Genomic DNA, 25174 nt, shown 5'->3' on the forward strand with positions numbered 1-25174 from the left:
AAAAGGGAGAGTCCTTTAAAGCAGAGTACATAACATACATTAAACTGTATGTCAATGGGTGGAACGTTGTAACGTTACCGGGATGTACAGGAGGAAGGGGCTTAAAAATCAGGAGCCAAAGCCACAATCATATTCCTTTGAGCACACGTTACGTTTCTTTAAAAAAAATACAAAAGTAGTTAAATTATATAGAGTTCTGGTTCTGCATTGCTGCTTCACCGGAGACATTTTGCAAAAGGAATAAATATGATAGAATCTTGCTAAGAGCTAAATTAAATAGAAAACATATTCTTTACTTTATCAATATCATAAAACACAGTATAAAACATAGAAATATCGAGTCTTACAAAAATGCATTAGTTAAGCTTACTTTCCATAGCAGAATATCATTTTTCCTTTTGTTTTACTCTTACAGTGGATTATAATTAGTTTCCAATATTTTACAGTTCACACTTGTCCTACAGTACCAGTTAAAAGTGTGGACATGTACTTATTCAATGAGAATGTCTGTCCAAACGTCTGACTGCTACTTTATATACGGCATTTTCAACAACAATTTGTTTATAACAATTAGATTTTAAAGTATAAAAAGCACTCAAACAGCTTTTTAAAAATCTTACATTCTTTGCAGTTACATTTCAACAAAAATGTTGCACATCTAATGCTTGTGATACTTAACACAAATTAAAAATGTTCCAAGTAATTACTTCCCCTTTTTAATTAAAACAATACAGTTCACACAGTCCCACAATTAACCAGCATCAGAAACAACAAGAATTCCCAGTAATGTGACTAACACAGACAAAAGTTCAGGATGCTTTTCATTGCAACACAAAATCGTCTATTAAATAAAACTCAAAGGCTGCCCCGTGTTTGACAGTTCTGGCTTGACGTCAAACAAAATCTCACCATTGACAGCTTATCCTTTCATGCAGAATTAAAGATGCTTTACAAAAGAAATAATAATAACCACAGCAAATCGCAAGCTTCAGTGAGGACTCAATGTTCTCATTCCAGGCGTGTGTCTGCAGAGCCTCCGTCACATTGCTCTCAGCTACATTTAACCTCCTCAGTGGGGAGCAGGCAGTAAGAGAGAGACACGCTACTCTAATTCCGGCATCTTATTGTCATACAGCGGCGGCGGAGTGATGGGCTCGATGGTCACCGGGTTCTGCGTGGGGCTGCGGATCTGGAGGCGGAAGTCCTTCAGGTGAAGTTTGTCCGACTTGATCCTCCTCACCCGCAGGGGCCGCAGCAAACGGCTCGCCCGGCTAGCGCTGCGAGTGAGCAGGCTGTGGTTGGACGAAAGGCCGGGCCGGGCATTCCGGGGCTCGGCAGCGGGCCCCGGGACGGCGGGCCCCGGGGCGGCCTCACCGAGCGGCGTGACCTCGGAGGCGCCGTCGGCGGGCCCCGTCCCCTCGTTCTCTACGGCAGCTATGATGTCCTCGTAGGACGGCAGCTGGGACGTGCTGTTGCGGAGGTTGCTCTGGCGGACGGGGTAGGCGCCACTGGTGACGACCTCCTCGTAACTCGGCACGGTGTACGAGGCTCGGTCAGCCGCTCTGCGGGAGAGAAAGTGCGGCGTAAAGACATTTAAACCTGCGATAACAAAACCATCCGGACGTTGCCTTCGATGTCGAGATGAAAAACAAGGTTTTAGTTTTTCACATATATCAGTTTTAGAGCAACATTATCATTCAATTGGAGTTGTTTTTTGTGTCCACCTGTCAAAATGTTTGTTGCTGAGCTTGTGCTGGTTCAGGGTTTGTCATTCACACATGGATTCATCGTTTTGATTTAGTATTTATAGCCATGATTATTCATTTAGCCTGACTGCTGTTGAGTAAAATATCTTTACTACTTATAAAATGAAGAAGCGCCGTCACTCACGCTTCCTCCGGCTCCCTTGCCACATGGTTCAGGAGGGCGTCTGCGGTCGCCGCTGGCTGGCTAGTCGCATTGCCTCGTTTCTTCCTGCTTCTCACACAGAGGAGTATGGATAACAGCAATACGGCCACCCCGACTCCCACCAGCACCATGGCCACGGTGGACGGCTGCGAGCTGTCTTTGGCGTCGGGCCCTGCAGTGGAGTTGCTAGGCGGCGTGGGGGTGGCGCCCGAGTCCTCACCGTCCATCGGTACAACGGTCCACACGATCATGACGATACCCAGCGCTATGAGTCCCACTCCGAGGGCGCAAAGGGCATAGTGAGCGCCCGAACCGGTGCCCTCGGAGCCGGAGGATCGGCTGGTGTTGCCGCACAAACTCCGGCTGGAACACATCCCTGCAGGACAAACTGGAACACAGAGGATCCCCAATGCAGTGACGTGTGAGATGAGGGAACATGAGCCAGTCAATCAAGAGGGTCACATTGCCAATTTGTTGTGAGTAGTTCGTTCTGATGGGTAGGGGTTGCACCCAGTGCATTTACAATGTAAATGTAACACTGCAGCGACTGTGGTAATTCAAATAAATCCAAGCAATGCGATTGGACGAAGATGTATTGTAGCCGTGAGGTAATTCAACTCAGCACGCACCCGCCTCACTTGTCATGCAAACTCACGTGGGGAACAGTTGTGCCACTTTGACAAAAAAGGTTTTCGTAACTTGTAAATACATTGTAAGAATCAGCTTTCCCTGAGCATCGTAACATCGTCAAATGGCATTTTATTTTATTTAAAAAACACCCAAAGATTTTTACTTTACAATCGTAAATAACCGAGAAGCAGAAAATTCTCAAAGTAATCAATTTACACATAAAGTGTGTTTTTGGTATTTGACCAATTGCTTCAGCTCTATTCACATTAGTCCCATTTTCTAGGAAATTGCTTGTTGCAGCAGAAACAATCAAAACCTGCCCTGACGCAGCATCTGCAGTATAAACTGATACATCTGGCTGCATTGCTGGATTAATTACTTCCTGAACGGTTTGTGCTAAAATGCTGAGATTGCGGAATTGCGGAACAGGAATGAGAGAACAGGTTGACCAGAAACCGGTTAAAACAAAACAGGTGCACTAGTAACTCAACACAAGTCTTGACAAGACAAATTGAGAGAAATCCACTCTTTTGATTGAAGGCAATGACTCACACCAAAAAAATGGCGCAGCACAAAAAATGACTTTGCGACAATTGTATAAGGATATAAGGCATTCAGTGACTGCAGTCATATATATATATATATATATATATATATATATATATATGACAATCAAATATAATAATAATTTAAAAAAATACACAGAATCCTCTTCTACTATTGCCTAAAAGGAAGTAAGTGTAATAGGTTAGAAAAACAAAACTTAATAACCAGCAGGAAGTACATGTATCCTTTGAAAAACACATCAACAATATTTAGGTTGCGCTGTTCAGGTGTTTTCAGTTTTAGGGTGACAGCAGCAGTATTAAGAGATGGAAGTGCAAATTCCCAAAAAAAAGATAAGTTTAATTTACTCAGCATAATAAATTCAAGGTAATAGATCGGTTTAAAGATTTCTTGCATCCAATCTTCAATAAGCCACCACCTGCTGCAAAAATGTCCGGAGCGGATTGACGCGACAGGTGCAAAGCGTGAACAAAGGGTTTTTTCATTCATGATTTAAAGGCCAAAGTATTTGAAGGATGTCAAACTCTCCGTGTGTTTTTATTGTTAGCACTTAACAGTTTTATCATGTAGCACTTTGGGATTTTCTTAAATATAAAGTGCATTACAAATTAAATGTTTTATTATTATTATGTCATCAATGTACTTAAATGCAGATGAAAGTCCAACCCTTCGTTCAGAGCACACCCTGCAATTAGGCTTCTGCTCTCCTGTTCTGACAGCTAAATCATGGGATCGGCATAAATGGAGCTGTATTTAAAAACGTAAGCGTAGTGGATGTAGCCTTTGCAGTTTCATGCAAGCTATGAATGTTAGCCGTGTGCAAGACTCGCAAGCAAACGGCAAGTGGGAACATAAATATCAAATACCATCATGTAAGGGCTTCCTACCCGTTACTCTGATCACAGTCATCTTGAGCCCCAACTTACCACTGAACACCTCGGACACGCACAGGTGACCCAAACCGCAGTGGATCAGTCACTACAGTAGATGTCGCCATGGACCAATTGCCATGATGACACACACACACACACACACAACACACACAGTGTGAATAATGTCTGTTGTGGCTGGAATGGATTTATTCAGTAGTACAATATATGTATATTGCAAAATTATAATAATGGATTTATGCTTTGGCAGGAAGGACACAGAGTGGCGTGAGAATGCTGCCCTCTGAAATAGAGTTTATATTGAGTGCAACCAGGATTCAGTTCACCACATTTAACATCAAGCTGAACTACATGCTATTTAAATGTGTTCAACACTGCAAAGTTAACGTCATCAATTTTACCAGCACATTCAGTGACTGCAGGAGACTTTGATTCGCCGATTTGATACAGTATCGATTTCCAATAAACGGATCAAACCCTCCTTGGACCCCCTCACACCACCTGCAGTGAGGGGACGGGTTTCTGTCCCACTGCTCTCGAGCTGTCCGTTTGCACGCTGCGTCATCAAAGGCTTCGGGACATTCTTCAGCAATGAACGCGCAATTACTGCGCCGCATGTCCTCCGTGTTTCAGGCTCGACGGTGTGCGCGGGTGTGTCCCTTTCCACGCAGGTACTTCTCACGACATTTACACACTAAACACGGTGCCTTGAATGGTCGCAGGCTTTACCCGCCGCTTCCACGGGAGATATTTCCCTTTCGCTTCAGCCAGCTGCCTTTCTTTTGTTTCTATGTAAAGTAGGAAGGCTTCCCCCCCACAAGGAGACACTTAAAAACTATACTTATAAATGATAAAAGATACGCGAGCGAGCCAGTTAGCAGAAGGCGGTGAAGGTGATCCGGAGGAGGCCTTACCTTTCGCCGCTCAATGACACGGACTTCCCTCTTCACCTGAATCACGCAGGTGTGTTTCCAGGAAGATCACAGCGCACATAAAGGGAAGAAGACATACACGCACCGACCGGCCGGAGATTCGCGTGTTAAAATCACACAGCGTGTTTTACATGTACCTGTATTCAGCGTTTACAACCGCAGCAAAAGTTTTAGGTGGAACTTCAAAGTTGAAATTGCAGCCGGTGTGAAAGCGCCGCTGTGCCCGATCCAAGGCGCCTCCCCGGCTCGGTATCCGCGGGGTCCTAGCGCCGCCCGCGGGCCTTCCGCTGGGATGTAATACAACTAAGCGTATGGAGGCGAATGTGAATTAACTGCATGTTATTTATTATTCTATGAATGCTATAATTATAAAAAATATTCCAGAACCCAGGGAGGGAATGGTTATTCACTGTCATATAACAAAAAGAGATGTCATATTTGTCTATTTCTTATATCAATACACTACAGAGGTATGATTTAGCAGATGAAGTGGTGTCCCAAAGGTCAGAGTCCCCAAAGGTTAGCAGTTTTAGCTCAGAGCAGCAATTGTCGCACTAACCCCTCTCCAATCTTTTTTGATGCATTATAGAATAAAAACTACAATATACAAACTAATCATGAAGCTTGAACAATGACAGGCCATAGTTGTATATGCGTTGACAATAATTTGACCTTTAATGTTGGCGTACAACATTTATACAAACACTGGTGTTAAAATCATGAATCATGAAAGTGTTTTCCTTCTGTTTCCATACCTTTCAACTTTAGTCTAATCTTCCCACTCAAACAAATTTGCTCTTTGGGAGTGAAGGAGACGCCCAATAGTGAGTCAATCCTGTTTTCTGCTATTTGGATTGACCTCGGGTGTCTGGCTGCACAGTTCAATTGTGGGTTTTGATGCTCAGCAACAAATTCAAAAGTGTTATGAAACAGGATCATTAAACTGTACAAAAATCCCATTACATTGTCAACTGAGCTAAAAAAAGAAAGAAAAAAAGAAAGAAACCGCATTATGTTTATGTTAGTCTAATGTTCACTAATACAATATAAACATGTGCAGATAATTGGATTGAATATTTACACATCAGCACAAAATCCAACATTCACTGTATGTTTCGTATACATAGAACCAAGATGAGTTTTGCTGAAAACAATATCTCAACGCTTCAATTGAAACAAAAACTGTTTTAAATTATATTAATATATTATGTAACACTGATGAGATGATGGAATTGCACCAGTTTTCAAAATGACAGAATTCATGTCATGGGTGCCAGGATCATAGAAGTGTGACTCTCTTCATCCCCCCCTTGTGTCCAGAATACATATGTCTTTTTTAATGTTGTAATGACAACATCTCACTTCGGATCGCTACAGTAGAAGCTTGATATAATGACTTTTTATTCTAAAGAGCATAATCATTAATTTACTGTAGGTGCTGTCAGACCTATTTCATATAAGGCCTCAGAGGAGAACAGCACTGCATTCAGTTATGAAGTACGTTATTCTTCAGCCTTTTATAAACTCAATATAAAACCCATTTGGGCGTTTTGTCGGAATAAAACAAAATGGTCTTTGTGCATAAAATCACCTTCCCATTAACTTACAACTATAACACAACAATAATGTAAACAATAGCAACAACATCAACGATCTGGATGGCGGCGGCCGGTTCAGACGTTGGTGATTTCCACACTCTTGTAAGTGTGCATCGGGCTTCCGTTGGCCCGGGGGACGGCCTGGACTCGCGCCTCTCTGGGCAGGAAGTTGCAGCTGCCATGGAAACCCAGACCTCGCTCCGCCGAGTGGCTGTTGGCACGTAACCTCAGCGGACTCTAGAATAAAAGATAAAACAGAATAAGTGGGAGTGACACCATTCAAGATTCAGTTTAAGTCTAAACTATTACACGATGAATCTTCTACAACCAATTCAACTTTCTCAACATTTGACACCTCTTAAACTGTGTGATTGTTGTTGTATGTTCATAATCAAACCACGTCTTTGATCACTAGATCACAGAATCCAGATAAGATAATGGTATGAATGTAAACAAAACCATTTAACAAAGTAACAGGAGCTAATTTGACAAATTATTTAATTTGTCTGGTGATGTTAAACAAAGGCCTGTGTATGTTTACAAGAGCGTGAAATTAAATTACACCTTGCCGGATCTTCTCATCGACGCCCTCTTCTCTGCAAAGCGGCAAACAGAAACAGGCGAAGTGGAACAGATGACTTCACTGCCTTGCTCTGCACTGCTGTGAAATACAAGGAATATTATATTAACTAATCTGCATGATGTTTACATTGAATCCATAGAAAAAAAGGCAACAAAACCACCGGTAATGATATATCTTAACATTGTAGAACCAATTCTGCTTAAAGAGTTGAATAGCATAGGAAAAGTGTGCAATAAGAGTTTTCTAATCCACCTGTGATGGACTGCCAGTGATTTCATCTCTTCGTATAGGTGGCGATGCAGCATGTGTTTGCTGCTGGGGATCCCCAGGGCTTTGGCCAAGGTGTCAGTGTCAAAGGAAGGGTCCAGAGACATCACAGCTCCATGAATCCCTTTGCCCTGAAGGTTGTCTGCAAACTCCTGGTGGGGGGAAAAAACACTTGTTTTCTGCCTGTATTCTCACAGCAATTTCAATTATCACACACACATCAATTTTGACGCCGTCAGTTATCACAGCCTAAGTATTTGGGAACAGTGAGCTGCTCTAAAGCGTCCAGTGTCTCACTCGAGGACGTCAAGTCATGCGGACAGGAGGAGCGGAGACCATCAATCTCTACCTCCTGAATTCTTGAGGGTATCCTAGCAACTAGTAAGTAGTACTTGTTTGCCATCTGTTTTTTTGTTGTTTCCTGAGCAAAGGGGAATATCGTCACTGACGTCCCACCCACCTTGAGGTCTATGTCTGTGATCCACTTCATTACTCTGTGACATGTCCAAACAATGGGGTCTTGGTCTTGGTGCTCACATTTTGTCCGCCGTGCCTGCAGGGCCTGCGGAAGAACAACACACAGATGAGTGCAAACACAGAGAGACGTCGGGAAAGGATGATGGCCTGCTTAAGCCATGATGAATAATTATAGAAATCAAATCCAACTTTGTGAGTGTAGATGAGATAAACCTGAGAAACGGCTGTCAGTTGCTTTTCATCTACTCCTATGTAAAATGCCAATGTCGATCTTCAATCTGACCTCTTTATCAAAACTGAGTATCTGCAAGAGCTGTATTGCCAGAAGCAGACTGGTCTGGTGGAACTGGTCGCTGATGTTGAGAAATCTCTCCAGGTCCCGGCGGCTCAGGGAGTTCAGCACACGGCCGTCCACCAGATGAGCCTGGAAGGTCTGCGAGTACTGAGGCAACCCCACGTCACTCAGCCACGACGTGGCAACCCAGTGATGGTCCATGTCGGACACTTTCGAGAGTCTACGAGATGATTAGACAACGCCGGTCAGCACGGGAAGAAGTTTTCAGCTGAATGAGAGATCCGAATACCTGAATTTAAAATAGTACTTGTATGCAACAAAATGTACTTACAGGGTCAGAAAAGGGGGCCAATAAATTGTAACTGTTTAACATTTTATATATTATAATATTTTATTTTACTGTGGTTGATTACCTTTGAGGCTTGTTACTGTTGTTGTGTGGCTTGATTGTATCTAAATCTTAATCTTTAAAGTAACCAGTAACTAAAGCGGTGAAATAAATGTAGCAAATAGTATCCTCTGGGTTGTAGTTGAGTGGAAGCATTAAGTTGTAATGACAGAGAAACACTCAAGAGCAAATACCTAAAGTGTGTACTTTATTACTGTGCTCGTATTCGTATTCTCCCCCTGCTGCGAACTAATCATTTCAATATTTTGCTAATTGCCGCTCACCCCTGGTCCCCTTCGGCTCTCCTGTAATCCTCAATGGCCAGTCTCAGTTTCCTGTGATGCATGGGGTTACTGATGCCCAGACCCAGCTCCAAATCCTCATCCGTCAGGCCCAGCAGGACCTGAAGAAAAGACATCCAGTTCGTAATCAGACATCATCATCCCCCACTCTCAAGCACAAGTAGCCACATATACCGAAGGTGTACCTTGCCACTTTTGACGTTTTCGGAGCAGGCGCTAATATACATGGGCATTCCCATGACCACCTCCAGCCAGGCCCGCACTGCACCGGCCCTCCACAGCGACATGCATGTGTTTCGAGTGAGCTCCGCCTGCTGGAGGCGGTCCAGCTGCTCTTCGCCGTCAGACGGGCTCTGCTGCGTGAGGCGTTCAGAGTCTGGATTGTTCAGGGGAAGTTTTGGCGTGACATACGGGTGGGTGGGGGGGGGGGGGTTCAGGGTCAAAGGAATATGGAAATCAACAAATGTGACTCATTTGGAGAAAGGTGAACATCGGAATCAGAGGGCATTCACATTAGAAATTCACAGATTCTCTTTTGTAAAATCAACAACTGAGATTGGCAAATTTTGCCAGATATAAGAAATGGCCACTAGATGAAGCCAAACAATTCATTTTAGCTTTACGTCTTTAGATGAACTGTATTGTCTATGGAATAAGTTCCCAGGTCTATGAAAGATAAAACTAAATAGAAAACTACGCAATTGAGTCCATCTAAAAGGCATAAGTAATACAATTAGTTTTAGTGGTGTAGTCTGGTGAGTTCTAAAACTACGCTACAGTGTTTAGTTCTTAAATTACTTCAGCCACTATCTGATGATCACGATGGGACTAGATAACGTATTAGAGACACAGGGATTATTCATAAAACATCATGCAGGAAAACGCTGATTCACACTAAACAAACGAATCCAGGATGAATGCTGCGCGTTTGCCTGATCGGTCTCCACATGCGGACAAAAAACGCTGCATGCAGAGTCCACCGTCTCTTTTTCAAAAGAGTTTCCAGAGGAAATGCCAAATACTTTTTTCCCCAATTTTTCCAATGGACCGGAGTGATATGAATAATCCCCAGAGTGCAGAAACAGACAGCTGCCAATCACAGATGATGAGTTACTCACTGGCAGGAGAGAGTTGCCATTAGATATGGCAGGAGGAGAGGGAGAGACACGTTAGACTGGGACACAATAACAAGATTACTCATGGAACAGACAACTGCCACATAGGATTCATTCAGTTACTAGTTTTATTTTTAAAATAAGATTTCATTTCAATTATAATTCATTTTTGAAAATGATAAACCTCCTCAACATCTGAGTGCAACAACTGCAGCAGATAAATATTTGAAGTTCTCTCTCCTTTGTATTTCTTCTTTTTAAATAAAATACTTCAATAGATTTGATGCTCCTAAATTACAAAGCATTTAACATATAATTATTAGAGCCACATTTGCAAGAAACGAGGAGGAATTTTACACAAAGGAAAATAAAAACTGCCTAAAAAAAATAAAAAAGGGCTTTGCATTCACAATGCAAGGAAGAGGTTGGGAAAGAACTTGGTAAAGGGAAAACGTAACACAGGATTATGGAGAATATTAATTTGATTGGCAATGAATGGACATCTAATAAATGCAGCAAAGAAGGATCAGGCAGGTGTTTAATGCACAATCCTTCGTCCCACATTGGTACAATATGTTAGATTGCTCTAGAAGAAATGAGTCAGACAAAAACAATGTTAAGAGGCGCTAACTGTGACGGAATGACACGTAGACTTTTTTCACATGACCTTTGGCATTTGCACATGGTTTCGACAGCAGACGAGTAGGACTATGCATCGCTGTTGATCTTTTGTTTGGGTTTTCATCTCCGTGAAATTACATTTTAAGGAAGATTGACTTGTTTGCCAGTCGTTAATTATTTTAACTGATAATATGATATTGACCGTAAACCTCCCAGCTGCCCGCAGTATGATATGTTTATACATGAGCCAGCGTTTCTAAAAATGAACATGATGGCACTCTTGTACCAGCAATACCTCTGAAAGTACAACTTCTGTTCCAACAGCAATTTGAAAACGACACAAATATGGCCAATTATACTCCAAAAGAAAGCCAATAAGGTGATATCTTCTTTCATAATAACAAATGGGACACGTGAGATTGGGAAGAAGAAGAAACTTTGAAATCAAGGCTGCAAAGCATGATAAAAGCAACCGTAAAGTAACAAAAGCCAAATTACATTTACAGTAAAAACACTAGTTCCACAATAGCTCCTATTTACATATTAACAGCAGTCCTTCAAGTCTCCAGTTATAAAAAACACATTAAACATTAAGACATTTGGAAGATAAAACAGCATAAACATGTCTACAAAGAATAATGACCCCATGTATATATTTATATGCATGTAAACATATATACATATGCATACATGTACATCTATAAATATATATCTCATTTACAAACATACAATTTAACGGTAATATACTCTACATTTACGGGGATAGCAGTCTCTTTTAGGCATTTCTTTTAACCCCCCTCCTCCCCAAAGACAAACCCATACATAAAACATCCTTTACACACAGCTAAAACCAGGTGAAGATCCACACAAATGCACCACTCACACGCAGACTCACGCACTCCGTATCACCAGTCAGCATCCTCTTCTATGTAATAATCGGGGGTGGCTGTACCATCAAACAGGCCGGGGTCCAGTGACTTGCGTTGCTTGCCTCGAGCGAACACCCGTGAAAGGGATCCCAGAGTCATCTTCTCCTTCTTCTTCTTACGCTTCTGATCCTCCAGGTCCTCCATGGACTAAAAGGAGCGAGACAGGAATCTGTTTTTTTGTTTTCATGCAGCCAACAGTGAACACACTATGTCAGCATTTTGGGAAACATGCCTGTCACCCTCTTGATGGTTTGATTGGTTAGCTTAGCGTGACGACTGGATGCGTTGGAAACGGCCCAAAATATGACAAAATGTGCCTATCGGCGCCTTGAAATCCGCGGCGGCTTCACACATTTTTAAATGAGGTGGGTAAGATGTATGAAAAATAAAAACACAATATAACGTTAAATAAAGTTGATAATTTTTTTTTAAATAGGGCCCTTAAACACAGATAGGTAAACCCCCCTGCATGCTCATGGGGGTTATGTGTCTGCCCCCCCGTCTCTTCTGCTAGGCTAACCGGTTACAGCTTCTTCCTAAAAACAGCATATTTCCCAAAATGTACAGCGATTTCTTTCGAATGACTTAAAAGCCAAACAACAACATCACCACCACTACCAAGCGGGCGGGCGGGCAGCACCCGGCAGGCCGACAGAACAGAGAGACAGGCACAAACAGCAGGAGAGCAGAAGAGCCGGGCAGTGCGGCGGCGTGAATACTTGCTGGAGGAGGCCACGCAGCGCTTACGTTGCACAGGGAGTGGGTCCGGTGACGAGGGGAGTTGATGTCGCTGGGCGTAGAGGAGCGGTCTCCGTCGGCTGCGGAGGCGTCAGAGATGACAGACGGCTGCCGAGAGTGGCAGGGGCTGATCCTGACCACGGCTGGATGTGCCACGCGCACATGTGCAAACAAACATTTATCCGCACGTGGAGAAAATACCCAGTTAGTAAGAAGTTAAAGTAAGAGAAACCTCCAGGAACCACTTTTGTTAGTATGTTTTTGTCTTTTAAAAAGCAACACACAGCGGCATGGGGACAGAGGAGCCGAGCAGGCGGAGCGGGAGGGCTCACCCTGTCTGTCCGCGGCGTGTCCGTGGTAGAGGGTCTGCTGGCTCTGGCGGATGGCCGCGGTGAGCGGCAGATCGGCCTGCATCACCCACTCCTGACTGCCGTTCACCACGGGCTCCGGGGGCACGGCCAACGAGTGCCGCTTCGGTACGTCTTTTGTCAAGGTGGCCAGGGACTGTTTTGCCTGGGAACGAGACACGGGAACATGAGCATGAACATGCCCACACACATTTTGTAAGATTTTTTTTAATTCAATTCAAATTGACTTTTTTTCGGAGTCCTAGTCTGTATTTCTTCAGGTCTGTTGTGCATTGTGTTAAACACTCCAAATGTTCCATATGAACAGCTTTTGTAGATAAACCATGAGAACTGTTTGCATGCGATAATGTGTGCAACCACACACTCAAACGTCCACCGTATTGTTTCTGGATTTACATTTTCAGTAGGAAGAAACAGTTAGAGGAATAGAGCCGGTCCTTCGTGGACTGGGAATGTTAGCAACAATAAAAATATTGAAGAACAGCAGTGCTATCCCTTTGCAGATTGTGCCAAAGCTGTAGCCTACATGTTTTCCACTGGATTACTGGAAGACTATGAACGGGCCTTTGGTGGGCACTTGGTGGTAAGATGAACAGATGGCAACACAAGGATCTTAAGAAGAACAAATAAATATGTTTTGCATCTTTGTTGCCCGCTTGCTTGACAGCGACGCAGCTCTTGCACTCATGTACCTACGAAAGGAAGCTTGACCTGAGGATCTGTGGGTGGCTATGACCCGAGAGAGGAGAGAGATTGATGACACACAGACAACTGTACCTCAGAGGCACTGACGCGGCGTGAGGATGCAGCTCACCGCACGTGTTCGAACAGATATGAGCACGGCCACATGATCACAGACCCTCGCCCGGTTTGCGTTTATGGCCTGAACACCAGAACCTGAACACTTGCTAATTCAAAAAAAAAGTTGCGACTAGCGGTCGTCTGCCAGGTGACTCACCATGGTGAGCTCGGCCTCCAGCTCTTTGACCCGGTTCTCCTTCATGTCCATCTGAGAACGCAGGATGTTGGCCTGCTCTGTTGCTTCTTTGGTCTGTCTCCTCAGGTCCCACTTCTCCCTCTCGAGCATGTCCTTCTCCTTCGCCAGGGCTTTTACTGCATCCTCACTCTCCTGAGGAACACACACACACGCACACACACACACACACTTAATTCTTGCCAAGCTCAGTGAACAGTGGAGCATTTCAGTCAGCAAGCATATCAGATGTACATTCCGTGTTACAAACCATTTTAAAGAGTGTATTGGTCAAAAAGGGTGGTATACCGTTACACTATATAGATAAATGGGTCGGGCCGCTCTTACCTTCCGGTGCTGGTCGTAGTTGCGTATGAATTCTCGCAGCTGGTCGTCTCTGCTCTCCAGTGTTGCGTACAGCTGCTGCATCTGACTCACCAAGTCCGCCTTCTCCACTTTTAGACGCTTACGATCAGCTTTCATGGCTGCGCACACACACAGAACAACGCATTCCTAAACCGATGGCCGCATCCAGGTGTAAATCAAGAATCCCTTTAACCTGCAATTCTAATGTCAAACGGATGTCAAGAGATTTGTAAGTCAGAAACCAGCCACTAGGTGGCACTCTACCTTCTGTTAAGGAAGCGACGCAGCTGATGATTTATTTGTTGTTTTGTGTTAGACAAGGTGATGAAATCCTCCCAAAATATAATTGGAGTGGAACATATTCATTCATACATTTAACTGTTTCGGCTGGCGGATTGTTGGCTCATCCCGGAGAAGACCAATTGGATCGGATTTCTTTCAACATCCAGAGACAACTCAGCAGCGATGATGCAACAAGTGGGCCCCTTTGCCAGCAATGATAATAACAAGGGTGCCTTGAGAGTTTGTGCTCAGCAGAGAGACGAGGCTGGGACCTGTACATTTCACAACTGCACACAGGTGTCACGCAGGAGACAATCCCACTGACAACGTTTCAGTCTTTCCATATTTTACACTCAACATTCAAACCTGTTTTTCCGCAGTTACTCAATACAGTCCTCCGGCTCGCAGTTTACCTCCTGCAACTCAGAGCAGGCGGTGAGTGTATGAAGGAAGCCCACATTGGTCTGCAGTTTTCTCCAAAGTATCCATGTGTGTGGGTCTCACGTGTGAGGAGGATTGCTTTTACTCTCTGGGTGGATTTGTTGCTTTGTTTGTTGAAATGAATGCTGCATTCTACAATGCTGCAAGCTTTTATGTGGGAGTGAAGCTTCTGTTGCATGATTGATTAAGATCAATCAAGATATGGTGAACCTGGAGTCCTCTTGGCTGCAGGTGCAACAACACATACTTCTGAGTTGTACCAATGTCGAAAACACATGCGCATATCCAGTTTCTCTTGTCTACCGTCATAAAAAGCCGGTTGTAAACATAATAATGGATCATGTTTCTCTGATGTTTCTCTGTTGCCATTTGTGTGCACATGTTTGACACCTTTTACGCATAAATCCAAAAATATTAAATGTATTTTTTATTGCCATCATATTTTTTGGTCTCACATAAAAAAAAAGCATGGACTTAACCACCTGAAGATACATGTGTTACAGACAATGTGATTCCAGATTATGTATTTAACTATATGAAGCGAAAATATTTAGGGCATCTTACTTTACACGATGAAAACAGATATCGACTCGCCGCTGAGTTGAGCCCTGTTGTTCATTTTATATTTCAATACAGATCAAGGCGAGCTTGAGTGCCATGAAAGACTCCAGACTTCAAATAAATATATTAGTATATCATTGTTGGGTTTTAACCACTCAATGTCACAACTGGAAGCAATGTCAGTCTGGAGAAAGAAAACGGGGTTTTTTAATGGACTGTAACAGATTGAGCTTACCGGGAGCAAGGCAACGCTTCTTAGTGAGATAAGAATGGTGGATGAACAAAGGGCAGTTCGTATAGTTGGAAATCCACTGTCTTTGCTCTATAGAAATATTAGTGAATTAGTTAAAATGTGATTCATTAAATTATAGCTTACTAGTTATTGTAGATAAATAAAATAAAATAAAATGTGCTGGTCTAGAACAAGACACTTCAAAACAACGATTTGGATTTGTTAACATTTTGAAGAACTCGATTGAAAGGCCATATTTCTTTCCAGTACATTTTTGATAGGAAATGTAACGGGTCACTGTCAGAATGTACATAATTCTGTGTATGTGCCACATCGGGTTTATCGGCAATCCCATAGAGGGAACGTGTATCATGACAAAAAGACAGACTAGTTATTTTCTTTGCGGAGATAAAGAGGGTTCCATTACAACAACATCTGGCGTGATGGAATTCTAAAGCATGGGAGGTCATACCAACAGCACAAACCGCTCTCTTTGCTGTATATAAACGGTGACTTTTCTCCTCAGGAAAGAACGGAGAGCGGAGATGAGGAGATAAAAAAAAGCAGCGCTCGTTGGCTCCTGACCTTGTAAGGCCTCCTTGGCTCGGTCCAGCTCCTGCTCCTTGTCACCCAGCTGCACCCGGAGCTCCGTGGCCGAGAGCAGATTGGCAGAGCAGCCTCCCTGGGTCTCCTCCAGGTCCTTACTCAACATGTCCTTCATTTGCCTCAGCAGGTGGACCTCCTCTTGAAGCTGCACCACCTCCTCACGCAACAACACTGAGGGAGAAAGAGAGCGATTCAGAATTTAGAGTATTCAGGGAAACTTCAGGGAAACCGTGGGCTTTTTGAGAATATGAAATTATAAGAGATGAAACTAAGAAGAAGCAAAAAAAGAGAGGAGGAAATAAAACAACAACAAAAAAGGAGAATGGTGTAAAATCGAGAAGAAAAAATAAATGTACAAGCAGCGGAAAATCAAGCTTATATTGGACACCTGGAATCGAACAAATGAACAACAAACACTTGAGGTGTGCTCTTCAGTGCGGTGTTTTTCATCCCTACCGATATGCCTCCCAACCCTCAGGGACAACAGTGAAAACCAACAAGAGCAAGAAACTAAGGAGAGGACACAGCAAACAGAGCAGGGAACTAACGGACCGGGGGGCTGGACATGTTTGCTGAGCAGCAGAGAGAGAAAAGATGGAATAGATAAAAATCGTTTTTCATGGGCTGAATGTCAGTCCAGTGAGGGAAGTACATACCAGAAAGAGAGGTACACATGTCATGATGATTTATACTGCACACACACGCTTCTTTTTTTACAGAATGATTTCCACAAAGACCAAAAACTGAGCTAAAACAAACAACTTCACTGTTAAATCTACTGAAAACCTAAAGAATTATAAGAACTTAATACCGTACAGGATGGAAGATCCCAACAAGGTTGCCACTTTGATAAAGCCCGAAAGATTAGTTAATCAATTGAGCAGTGGATCAGTACAACATATCGATCAGCAGAGTTCATCCTCTGGGGATCAAGAATGCCTGCAGATGTCTTGCATCTGCAATCCCTCCACTTCCTTGGACACCAGTGGTTAAACCAACTAACCTTCAGACACATGCCATCCCTATATGCAGGGCTGCTTGCCTGGCGAAAAAGTACACTATGGCCTTAATTGTATGCGGGTCCCTGCAGGACTTAATGTAAAATGATGTAAAATTTAAGGGGAAGCGTGTAACAAAGTGTGTATTTGTGCGCTCGTGCGTGTCACTCAGAGAAAAGAAAGAAGGTCTCTGCAGGCCTGCAGCCAGACCTCGTGGGGCTGCAGCCGCTCCGATAAGAGGAGGAAGGGACGACGCACCGCTCAGTGCCGGCTCGGGACTACGGAATCACACGGGGCTGCTTCGTATGGGACAAAAATAATTTGTTTCCCTGAGAGAGCAATCGTTTAAAGCCGTCTTGCAGCCTAAATCCGCTTATTCATCCGTTTACCTACAGGCTTTTCCTATATGTGTCGCAGGGAGCCCAGCTGCGGCTTTTTATGCCACTGGACAGACGTGTGCCTTCTTTAGGCGCTTTTTTGTGTTCGGCTTAATCTGCAACTCTAAACCGGCTGTTTTAATTACCGGCTGCTCTTTCCGTTATGTGAAGGGGAGCCAGCTCTTTTAATTAAAGTGGAATGTAGTTGTTCAGCAGATCGTTTTTTAATTGAAGGATTCTTACAAACAACATTGCTTGTGATTATCTATTCTAGGTCATTTTGAAAACCGTGTTATCGTTGTGTCTTGGAGTTTTTACATTGAAGTTAATGTGAAATAAGTCTGATTCACAGATAATTCAGTGACATAATTCTCCCAAATCCAACTTTGCAAGCATTTCCGGCATCATTCCCTCAATATAAACTAACCCACAAACGCATGCACACAAATATCTCACAAAAAAGATGCTTCATTGCACATTGACTTGCATTAAGGCGCCACCTATGGCACAGACACAGGCCTTCTGACAATAGATAACGTGCCCCTTCATGCAGTGTTAATGGGATCTAAAAAGCTAACCCAACTGACAGGAGTCTTATAAAACATACTGTTCTGTATTCATATGGGCTCCTTTCGGCTCTGACCCCGGAGTGGTTGTGCAGTGAGCTTGGTGAAGCAATTAGAGTCCTCACACCGAAGGAGAGAAGCCTACTCTTCTTCGTATTCTGCTGGGGCCCGTTATTTAATTTCTCATCCATGCCTGATTAAAGTGTCCATCAAAGCCGGTGAGGTCCAGGCCCTCATTTCCAGTCCCCCATAGCAGAGCCTTTACAACGGACACACACACACACACACACACACACACACACACACACGGCGAGAGCGCGCTGGGTGTGCAGTGGCAGTTTGCTCACGATTGTAGACTTGAGGCATCGCATTCTGCTTCGGGCCAGAAGCTGGAAACGTGTGGATCGCCGGTCAAAGACCTGAACGAGCCTCCCCTAAAGTGCATGCAGGATTAAAGTTAAGCCATTTATATACATGAATTACTTCAAAAATGCTTAACGTGAGTCCCGTTAGAATACCAAGTTTGGAAGAGAAGTTACATTTTAAAGGTTTTGTTCTTGTTGCAAAAACTCCTTAAAACGTGTAAAGCAGTTTCAGGTGAACTATTCTCAACGTATATGAATTAAGTGGCTCTCAATATGAATAATTCCCTTTACGATTAGGCAACTTTGCAGAAAGTGAACTGACGTGCTCAATTTATTGTTTGCCTAATCCAAAAATCAACTAACTCATGTATTTATGTATATTTGCTTATAAATCACTAAAACAATTAACCGATATTTCATTTGCATACCAGCTATTTGTCGATGGATTCATTTATTTGACTAATTGTGCAACCCCTGAACAGTAATTATTATTAATTATTATTATTATTATTATGGGCCTGCTGTTGCAGTCAAGTTAATGACAAGAAGTAAACACGAGCTGTTGCCTGTGCTATTAAATAAAAATTTACTGCAGAGAGTAGACGCAGCGGAAACTGTTGATATGGTGCTTTGTCGATTATTCAGAATATCGCTGTGGCCGTTTAATGGTTCAAATACACAGTAAGATTTAAATGCTTTGAGTGTCAAAAACATCTGAACTCGCAGAGCCACATAGATGATTCAATGGACCACAGCCTAGTGAGCAAAACCATGAAACTACTACAAGGCTAATGTACTATTGAGAGTGGTGTCACTCTGTATTTCTCCCATTCGGCAGCTCTTCTGCCCTGAGGAGTCACCATGTGCAAAAAGGAGTTTTTTCCACCTCGGCACCTTTGTGTAATTCTAGTGTGGTTCTGCTCAGCTGTTTCTCCACAACCCAAAGCCAGAGGCGACGCTGCCTTCTTTCCCTCTCCTCCAACCTCTCAGGTACAGTAACAGTTGGCTCAATATTAAGGGCACATAAAACGTTCAAACTTTACTAGATACTGTAGACATACCTTAGCTGCAACAACAACATTTGACATTTTTTCATATAACCAAAGCATATTAGATCCGTGTTGTCCAAGATACCAAGAAGGTCAAATTTCTCTTGCCCCAGGACAGACTTGGTAAACAACCACATAACATACCCATGAGCCCGCTGCTGTGGGGCCGCCATGTTGAGGCGAGACAGGCGCGCTGCTTGGTCTGGTTTATCAGCTTTGGCTTCCATGGAACAAGATGCTCAAGATATGAGTACAGGATTGGAAACATCTACAACTGACGGTTTCTCCTGTTGGTCATTGGTGCACAGCTGTAATATGCCGTCTGTAAGGTGGAGAGGCCTTGTGAGTTTGTGAGGGGATTTGGAGCTTAGGGATGGAAACAGTATTGGATGTCTACAGAAAATGCTAAAATATTTTTTTGCTGTAGCCTTGCAGGGTTTGGAGCCAATATAGCAAGACATCAAAGCAATGCCATTTGATGTTAAATTCCCCACACGTATTACAATACAGCAAATTATTGAATCCCCAAACAAAGAAACACCAGTGTCTCTAAACAAAATGAAGCAACATGACATTTTCTTTTCAGTAAGGAAAAAAAACAGCAATACAAGAAGAGCTTTCTTTGACTCGCCGACGTGAGCTGCTTCATACAACAACAAGTCCTTAAATGTAAATGAGAACCTGCAATGCAGGTAATTTTGTAGACTAACTGTCAGCCTCCCCGAAGGGAAAAGAGCCACCGCCGTGTCTCTGTAATGACTTGAGAGCTAAACTCATACAGTGTCCACTTGAACAAATTATCTCCTGCTTATGTTTACCTCAAAGTCCCATTCTTGCTCTACAATACCATGAAGTCACGAGTCTTAAAACAAAAACACACTGGGAGTTTACATAAATACGCTTCATTTTTTTTTAACTTCTGGTCAGAAAACCACTAACAACAATACGCCAACAGCTCCAACGAAAGGTAAAGCTATGGATTATTCTATGTAAGCTTTACAAACAAAACTCACGTATTGTTAATTAATCAAAATCTTATTGAAATGCAAAAGAAGCCAAACATAACTTCTGCCTGCAAGGTTAATCTTTATACAGTATGGCAATTTAGGTCACCAATTACATCTGCAGGTCTATCACACTTTCCCCCGGTGGGTTAAATGCCGATCAACTAATGAAGTGATAAAACTAATTAAGGTCAACATTAAAAATGTTCTAATTCATTGATTGGGTCTACAGACAAGCACTTATGAAATTAAATCGACGAGGCAGCGATGAAAAGCAAACCCATTCAACTTCAAAGTCACATGTACCCAGTTTGGCAAACCAAGAGGCATTATATATGTATCAGGTTATTATCTAATCAGGTATGAGCATACTCATCATTATACCGCCGTTTGTCCCTGTTGGGGGTGGATTATTTGATTTGCATTGGTTTGGACGTGCATGTGCCTGTTTGCAAGCCGCCTCCCCGCTGTATTATGACAGAGGCATATGTCTGCTGAGCTCTGGCCTCCTAATCACCGCACAAAGATCAGTGGAGATTGCTCTGCGAGAAGACAGCAGTCTGCTTCGGCTCTTGATTAAACTCATCTTGAGAGTAACACTGGCAGGGAAAACAGAGCGTGGATGGACTGGAATAAACCCTGCAAGTTGAGTATCGACGTCGAGCGCACAGGGAGGCTCGTCTTGTGATGCCACTCAGTCGGCATCAAGGGAACTAAGCTGCACACGGGAGCCATGGAATAATGTGGTGGGGACACCACCGGTCACCGCGAATCATCTATTTAAAGTCTCAAGTTGAAGTGTCTAAACAAGCGTGTAGGCGGATTGTCATGAAATTTGGTTCAGACAATTGTGTTCCTCTCAGGATCAAATGTAATGTATTTGTAGATCCCTTCATTTCTAACATAATATCCCTTCCCTTTTTCCCTCTTGGAAGGGTTTTTTTCCCCGTTTTTCGGGGAGTTTTTTCCTGTGACGATATGAGGGTTTCAGGACAGAGGATGTCATATGTGTACAGACTGAGGCAAATTTGCGATTTTGGGCTATACAAAATAAAATGAATTGAATATTTGTATAACTGGAAACATTACTAATTAAATCAATTTAAGCATGTTCCACTGCTTAACTCGGGCAATGAAAACCATTAATATTTAACCTGGTAAACCTCAGCATGTAAGCATAGTCATTGAGAGCAAGTTACCACATACCATTGAGCTCAAAGCAGTGTGTCTGTGCAGCGTCACAGAGATGCTAACGATCAGTGACCCAAGCTGACAAAAAAAAAAAAAGTAGTGAATTTATAGGATTTAAAGGAAAAATCCTATAATCCCTGAGCACATTTACAACTGGAGACAAAAAGGACAGACCAAATACTTCCCAAAAACATAAATTGAGGATGAAACCCAAATCTGATGAAGACAGGGGAGGGGAAGCGAGAGACGGGTGAGACGGCAACTCAGGCTTCATAAATGAACACATTCATTCTGTCAGCAGCTTCCTGCTGAGTCCCACGTCGCAGACGGGCCGGGCGGGTGTGTAGCAGGAATTAGCCTACAGCGACTCTGAGCTTTTGTTAGATCATCGGCAGGTTTTTACTTAACACATTCATTGTTTCATTTTTGCTACAATCAAATAAGGAATTCATGCGCCAGTGGAACAGAGTTTCGACCTGATTGGCTTGTCGAGTATATTTGACATGCTTGAGTAACAAACATCAATAAAGGAAGCGCCGAGCCTTCATCTCATGCTGCAGGAGAAAATGATTTTTACTTTGTTTTCAATTTTCCAGGGTAGTAATTTGAGTGAGTCCCAGGAAAATTTAGCTGGTTCCTGATAAAATGTGTTTGACAAATTGTTTTTATCTTTGATGCGATATAAATGAATCTAGTTAGAATTATAGTTATGCGTTTATATTATAGTTACCATGCGTGCTGAAAATGTAACAAATATAATCCCAAATCTGAAAATATCACACAAAATGTGAAGATAAAATGAGACAAACATTGTGTGAAACTTTTATCACACACATAAAACTTGACTAAGTCAGCGTTGTCTTCTGAACATCTGGTGATGAAACTAAATGACAAAAACCTTTAGCAGCAATGAGAGTTTAGTCTCGCCGATCATTGCAGAGGAGAAAAAATGATCCGTAAAGTTGTTTTGTGTTATCAAATGTGCAGTCTCACACACACACACACACACACACACACACACACACTCCTGAAACTAAATCTGACGCTTTTGATTATCGGGGAGAAAATCAATGTTGAATTCCCTGCGTTCTTTCTGATCTGAATGAGTCAGAAGCAGCACAGCTGCCCCGAAGTGACTAAACAGAACCCGGAGCGAACATCCAACTCCTGACTCTCAAAACACAGACTCCAAGCACTTCATTTTCTGCATCCTGAGAAGAGTCTGCATGTCAGGGTCAGGTCAATTTCCCGCTCGGGGTATTGCTCTGCCGCTCTATAATACATAAGGCCATAAATAATGCATGTCGCTGGCTCTCAAATCTGACCAGAGAATTCACCACTTAATGCTAATTCATGGCAGTATGTGCAGACAAAACATCACTTGCTGGTTTAGGACATCTATAAAATTCAAATATTTATCTTGATCATTTTATTTTTGTTACCTCCAAAACATACTTAAAATACGTATGGCACTTGACAGTTGATAAAATGCTAATATGATTGTAGCATACGTTTTCTGCCTTTTTGTGTGTTTCCTATTTTTGTGCATGTTTAAGTGTACAGTAAATCTATGCAAGTACACTGAATCTTTGGGGAAACAACCTCTATTAATGAATGGCCTGAGGGTTTCCACAGGTCAGTGCACGGATGCCAAGTGCAGATAGCTGTAATTGATTCACACGTTTATTATGTGCGGATCAGGCACGCCGCTAAGGACGTGCCAGGAAGAGCCCCGAGAACTTGGACGGGGCTGTTTAGAGCTCTAATACTGCTGTCGGGAGCTGCATTTTGAAAAACGCACTCGGCTGTGGTATCATTAGTTTATTCAGTGTGCATGGGTTGGGTTCAGCAAGTGATCGGTCTGACGTGAACAGCAAACAGATACTTCTTTGATATCAGCACAGCTGTGGTAACACAATAGTTGAAGCATTCACGAGCAATGGAAATACTCGTTTTCAATACAGTCCCTAAGCAGTAAGTAATGAGCCCTCACACACTTTAACCGACTTACTGTAACCTGTGCAGAGCGTGGGAGTTCTCCTAATTTACACGGGTCATTTGTGTAATTGCATTGCATTTGAATTCTCTGGGCAGTACGGATAGTCTTTTATACCGTGTTTCATTCAATAGGTAGTTTGACATTCTGGAAAACAGGCGTATTTTGCTTATTTAACGCGAGTTAGACGACAAAATTGATACAACACTCATATCTGTTTAGGACACATACAGCCGGAGCCTTGTAAGATTCACTTAGAACACTGCATGGCTCTGTCTAAAGGAAATCAAACCTGCCCACCAGACCTCTAAAGCTCCTCTACAGCCGAAATATAAACCCAAGGTGTAGAAACGTGAGATTAAGGGTGGTTGTGCAATCTCCCATAAAGAGCACCAGACTTTGAGACCAATATACTTAGTGATAAAAATCTGGAATTACAACTTGCAGATCTGTAGCCCGATGCCATGTGGGCATCTTGAAAGCAGTCTGCAAAATCGTTCTTTTAAGGGAAATCGGTAATTTTGTACTCAATTCAGCCATTTTGGTTTCACGCACCACCTTTCACAGGAATGACTGGGGCCCCGCCTGCAACACTGAATCCAGTTGTCCTCATTCATCCACAGGGTTATGTGGATTATGGATTATGTACTGACTATTCGTTGGTCACCCCTAAAGTCTTTGCTGTACACTTTGATTAAATAAGTTCCAACATGTTTATGGTGAGCTTCAGACATGTTGGTTGGGAGGCTTTTTTTTCCAACACATTGGAAGAGCTGAGTAGGGTGTTTCCCACTACACACTCTGAGCCAAATGGCTGATGCTTTTAACTCACCGTACAGACATGACAGCAGTATCAATCCTGTCCTCTAACTCTTGGAATAAAGCAGATTATTTTACAGAGTGTCAAGCTTTACCTTTAATAAATTTGACTGTTAAATCCTCAATAACAATCTAGTCTTGGTTCAACCAGATCAACATATGTGGAAGTCATCATCATGCCTTCATTCCCAGAATGAATAAATTGTTCACAAAGTTGACCCGACAGGCCTGAAACCATAGCGGATTTCGCCAGTGGGACGGTCCTGAGCCCTGTGGGACTTAGTGGGAGCAGGTTTCAATATCCATGAGGGCAGAAACTGGGATTGGGTCTTAGTATCTACAAAACAGAGGATGAACGGAGCAATCAGCAAAGGGGGCGTGAGGTCGACGAGCCTGTATAAGCCACTGAGGGCCGAGAGGTTGACTCCGCCAGCCTTCTTTTGCACACGGCTGTGTTGTCTGTTCCGAATGTTAGATGTAGCCACTCCCCCTGATTTGCATACAAGAACGTGAAATGAAAAACGGCATTATGAAATAAAAGACTCTGGAAATGAAAAGTGGCATTATGAAATAAAAGTACCATGAAATAATTAAATGTATTTAATATTTATGTATTTATTGCCTCATTTATTTATTTCATGATGTATTTACGTATTTATTCATTCATTTAATTTTGACTAAAACGGCATTCCACGTCTGTCCGAGACGGCAGGTTCTGGTCTGTGGAGAACCGGAAATCT

At 42.8% G+C, this 25174-nt stretch overlaps 3 protein-coding genes across 10 annotated transcripts in view; all 3 read right to left on the reverse strand.

Moving 5' to 3' along the window:
* tmem51b (transmembrane protein 51b) lies at nt 1-5187 on the reverse strand. Of its 6 annotated transcripts, XM_040204974.2 has the most exons (4): nt 4910-5050; nt 4032-4083; nt 1891-2296; nt 1-1562 (listed from the first exon to the last, which is right to left on the reverse strand). In XM_040204974.2, the coding sequence occupies exons 3-4, from the start codon at nt 2280-2282 to the stop codon at nt 1103-1105; spliced, it is 852 nt and encodes a 283-aa protein (XP_040060908.1). In that variant the 5' UTR covers nt 2283-2296; nt 4032-4083; nt 4910-5050; the 3' UTR covers nt 1-1102. The 6 variants fall into 6 exon arrangements, with proteins under 6 accessions (XP_040060908.1, XP_077948159.1, XP_040060909.1 ...); XM_078092033.1 differs by lacking the exons at nt 4032-4083; nt 4910-5050 and adding an exon at nt 5065-5187 and having other exon boundaries at nt 1891-2284; XM_040204975.2 differs by lacking the exons at nt 4032-4083; nt 4910-5050 and adding an exon at nt 5065-5184.
* A 392-nt stretch (nt 5188-5579) lies between these two features.
* LOC144383002 (kazrin-A-like) lies at nt 5580-10024 on the reverse strand. 2 transcript variants are annotated; one of them, XM_078092029.1, is made up of 7 exons: nt 9023-10024; nt 8820-8938; nt 8136-8367; nt 7836-7937; nt 7361-7527; nt 7090-7183; nt 5580-6762 (listed from the first exon to the last, which is right to left on the reverse strand). In XM_078092029.1, exons 1-7 carry the CDS (start codon nt 9122-9124, stop codon nt 6601-6603), a joined length of 978 nt encoding a protein of 325 aa, XP_077948155.1. In that variant the 5' UTR covers nt 9125-10024; the 3' UTR covers nt 5580-6600. The 2 variants fall into 2 exon arrangements, with proteins under 2 accessions (XP_077948155.1, XP_077948154.1); XM_078092028.1 differs by having other exon boundaries at nt 7090-7186.
* A 38-nt stretch (nt 10025-10062) lies between these two features.
* Nucleotides 10063-25174, reverse strand: part of kaznb (kazrin, periplakin interacting protein b) — a 74916-nt gene continuing 59804 nt past the window's right edge. The window contains exons 5-10 of one of the 2 annotated variants that reach the window (XM_078092026.1): nt 16049-16240; nt 13930-14066; nt 13567-13737; nt 12573-12753; nt 12250-12383; nt 10063-11649 (exon numbers count right to left, since the gene is read on the reverse strand). In XM_078092026.1, the coding sequence (XP_077948152.1) occupies nt 11479-11649; nt 12250-12383; nt 12573-12753; nt 13567-13737; nt 13930-14066; nt 16049-16240 (986 nt within the window). In that variant the 3' untranslated portion in view covers nt 10063-11478. The remainder of the gene's footprint in view (nt 11650-12249; nt 12384-12572; nt 12754-13566; nt 13738-13929; nt 14067-16048; nt 16241-25174) is intronic. The other variant, XM_078092027.1, reaches the window with a different exon arrangement.

This window comes from Gasterosteus aculeatus, chromosome 17 (assembly GCF_964276395.1).
Source record: "Gasterosteus aculeatus chromosome 17, fGasAcu3.hap1.1, whole genome shotgun sequence".
Classification (NCBI taxonomy): Eukaryota; Metazoa; Chordata; class Actinopteri; order Perciformes; family Gasterosteidae; genus Gasterosteus; species Gasterosteus aculeatus.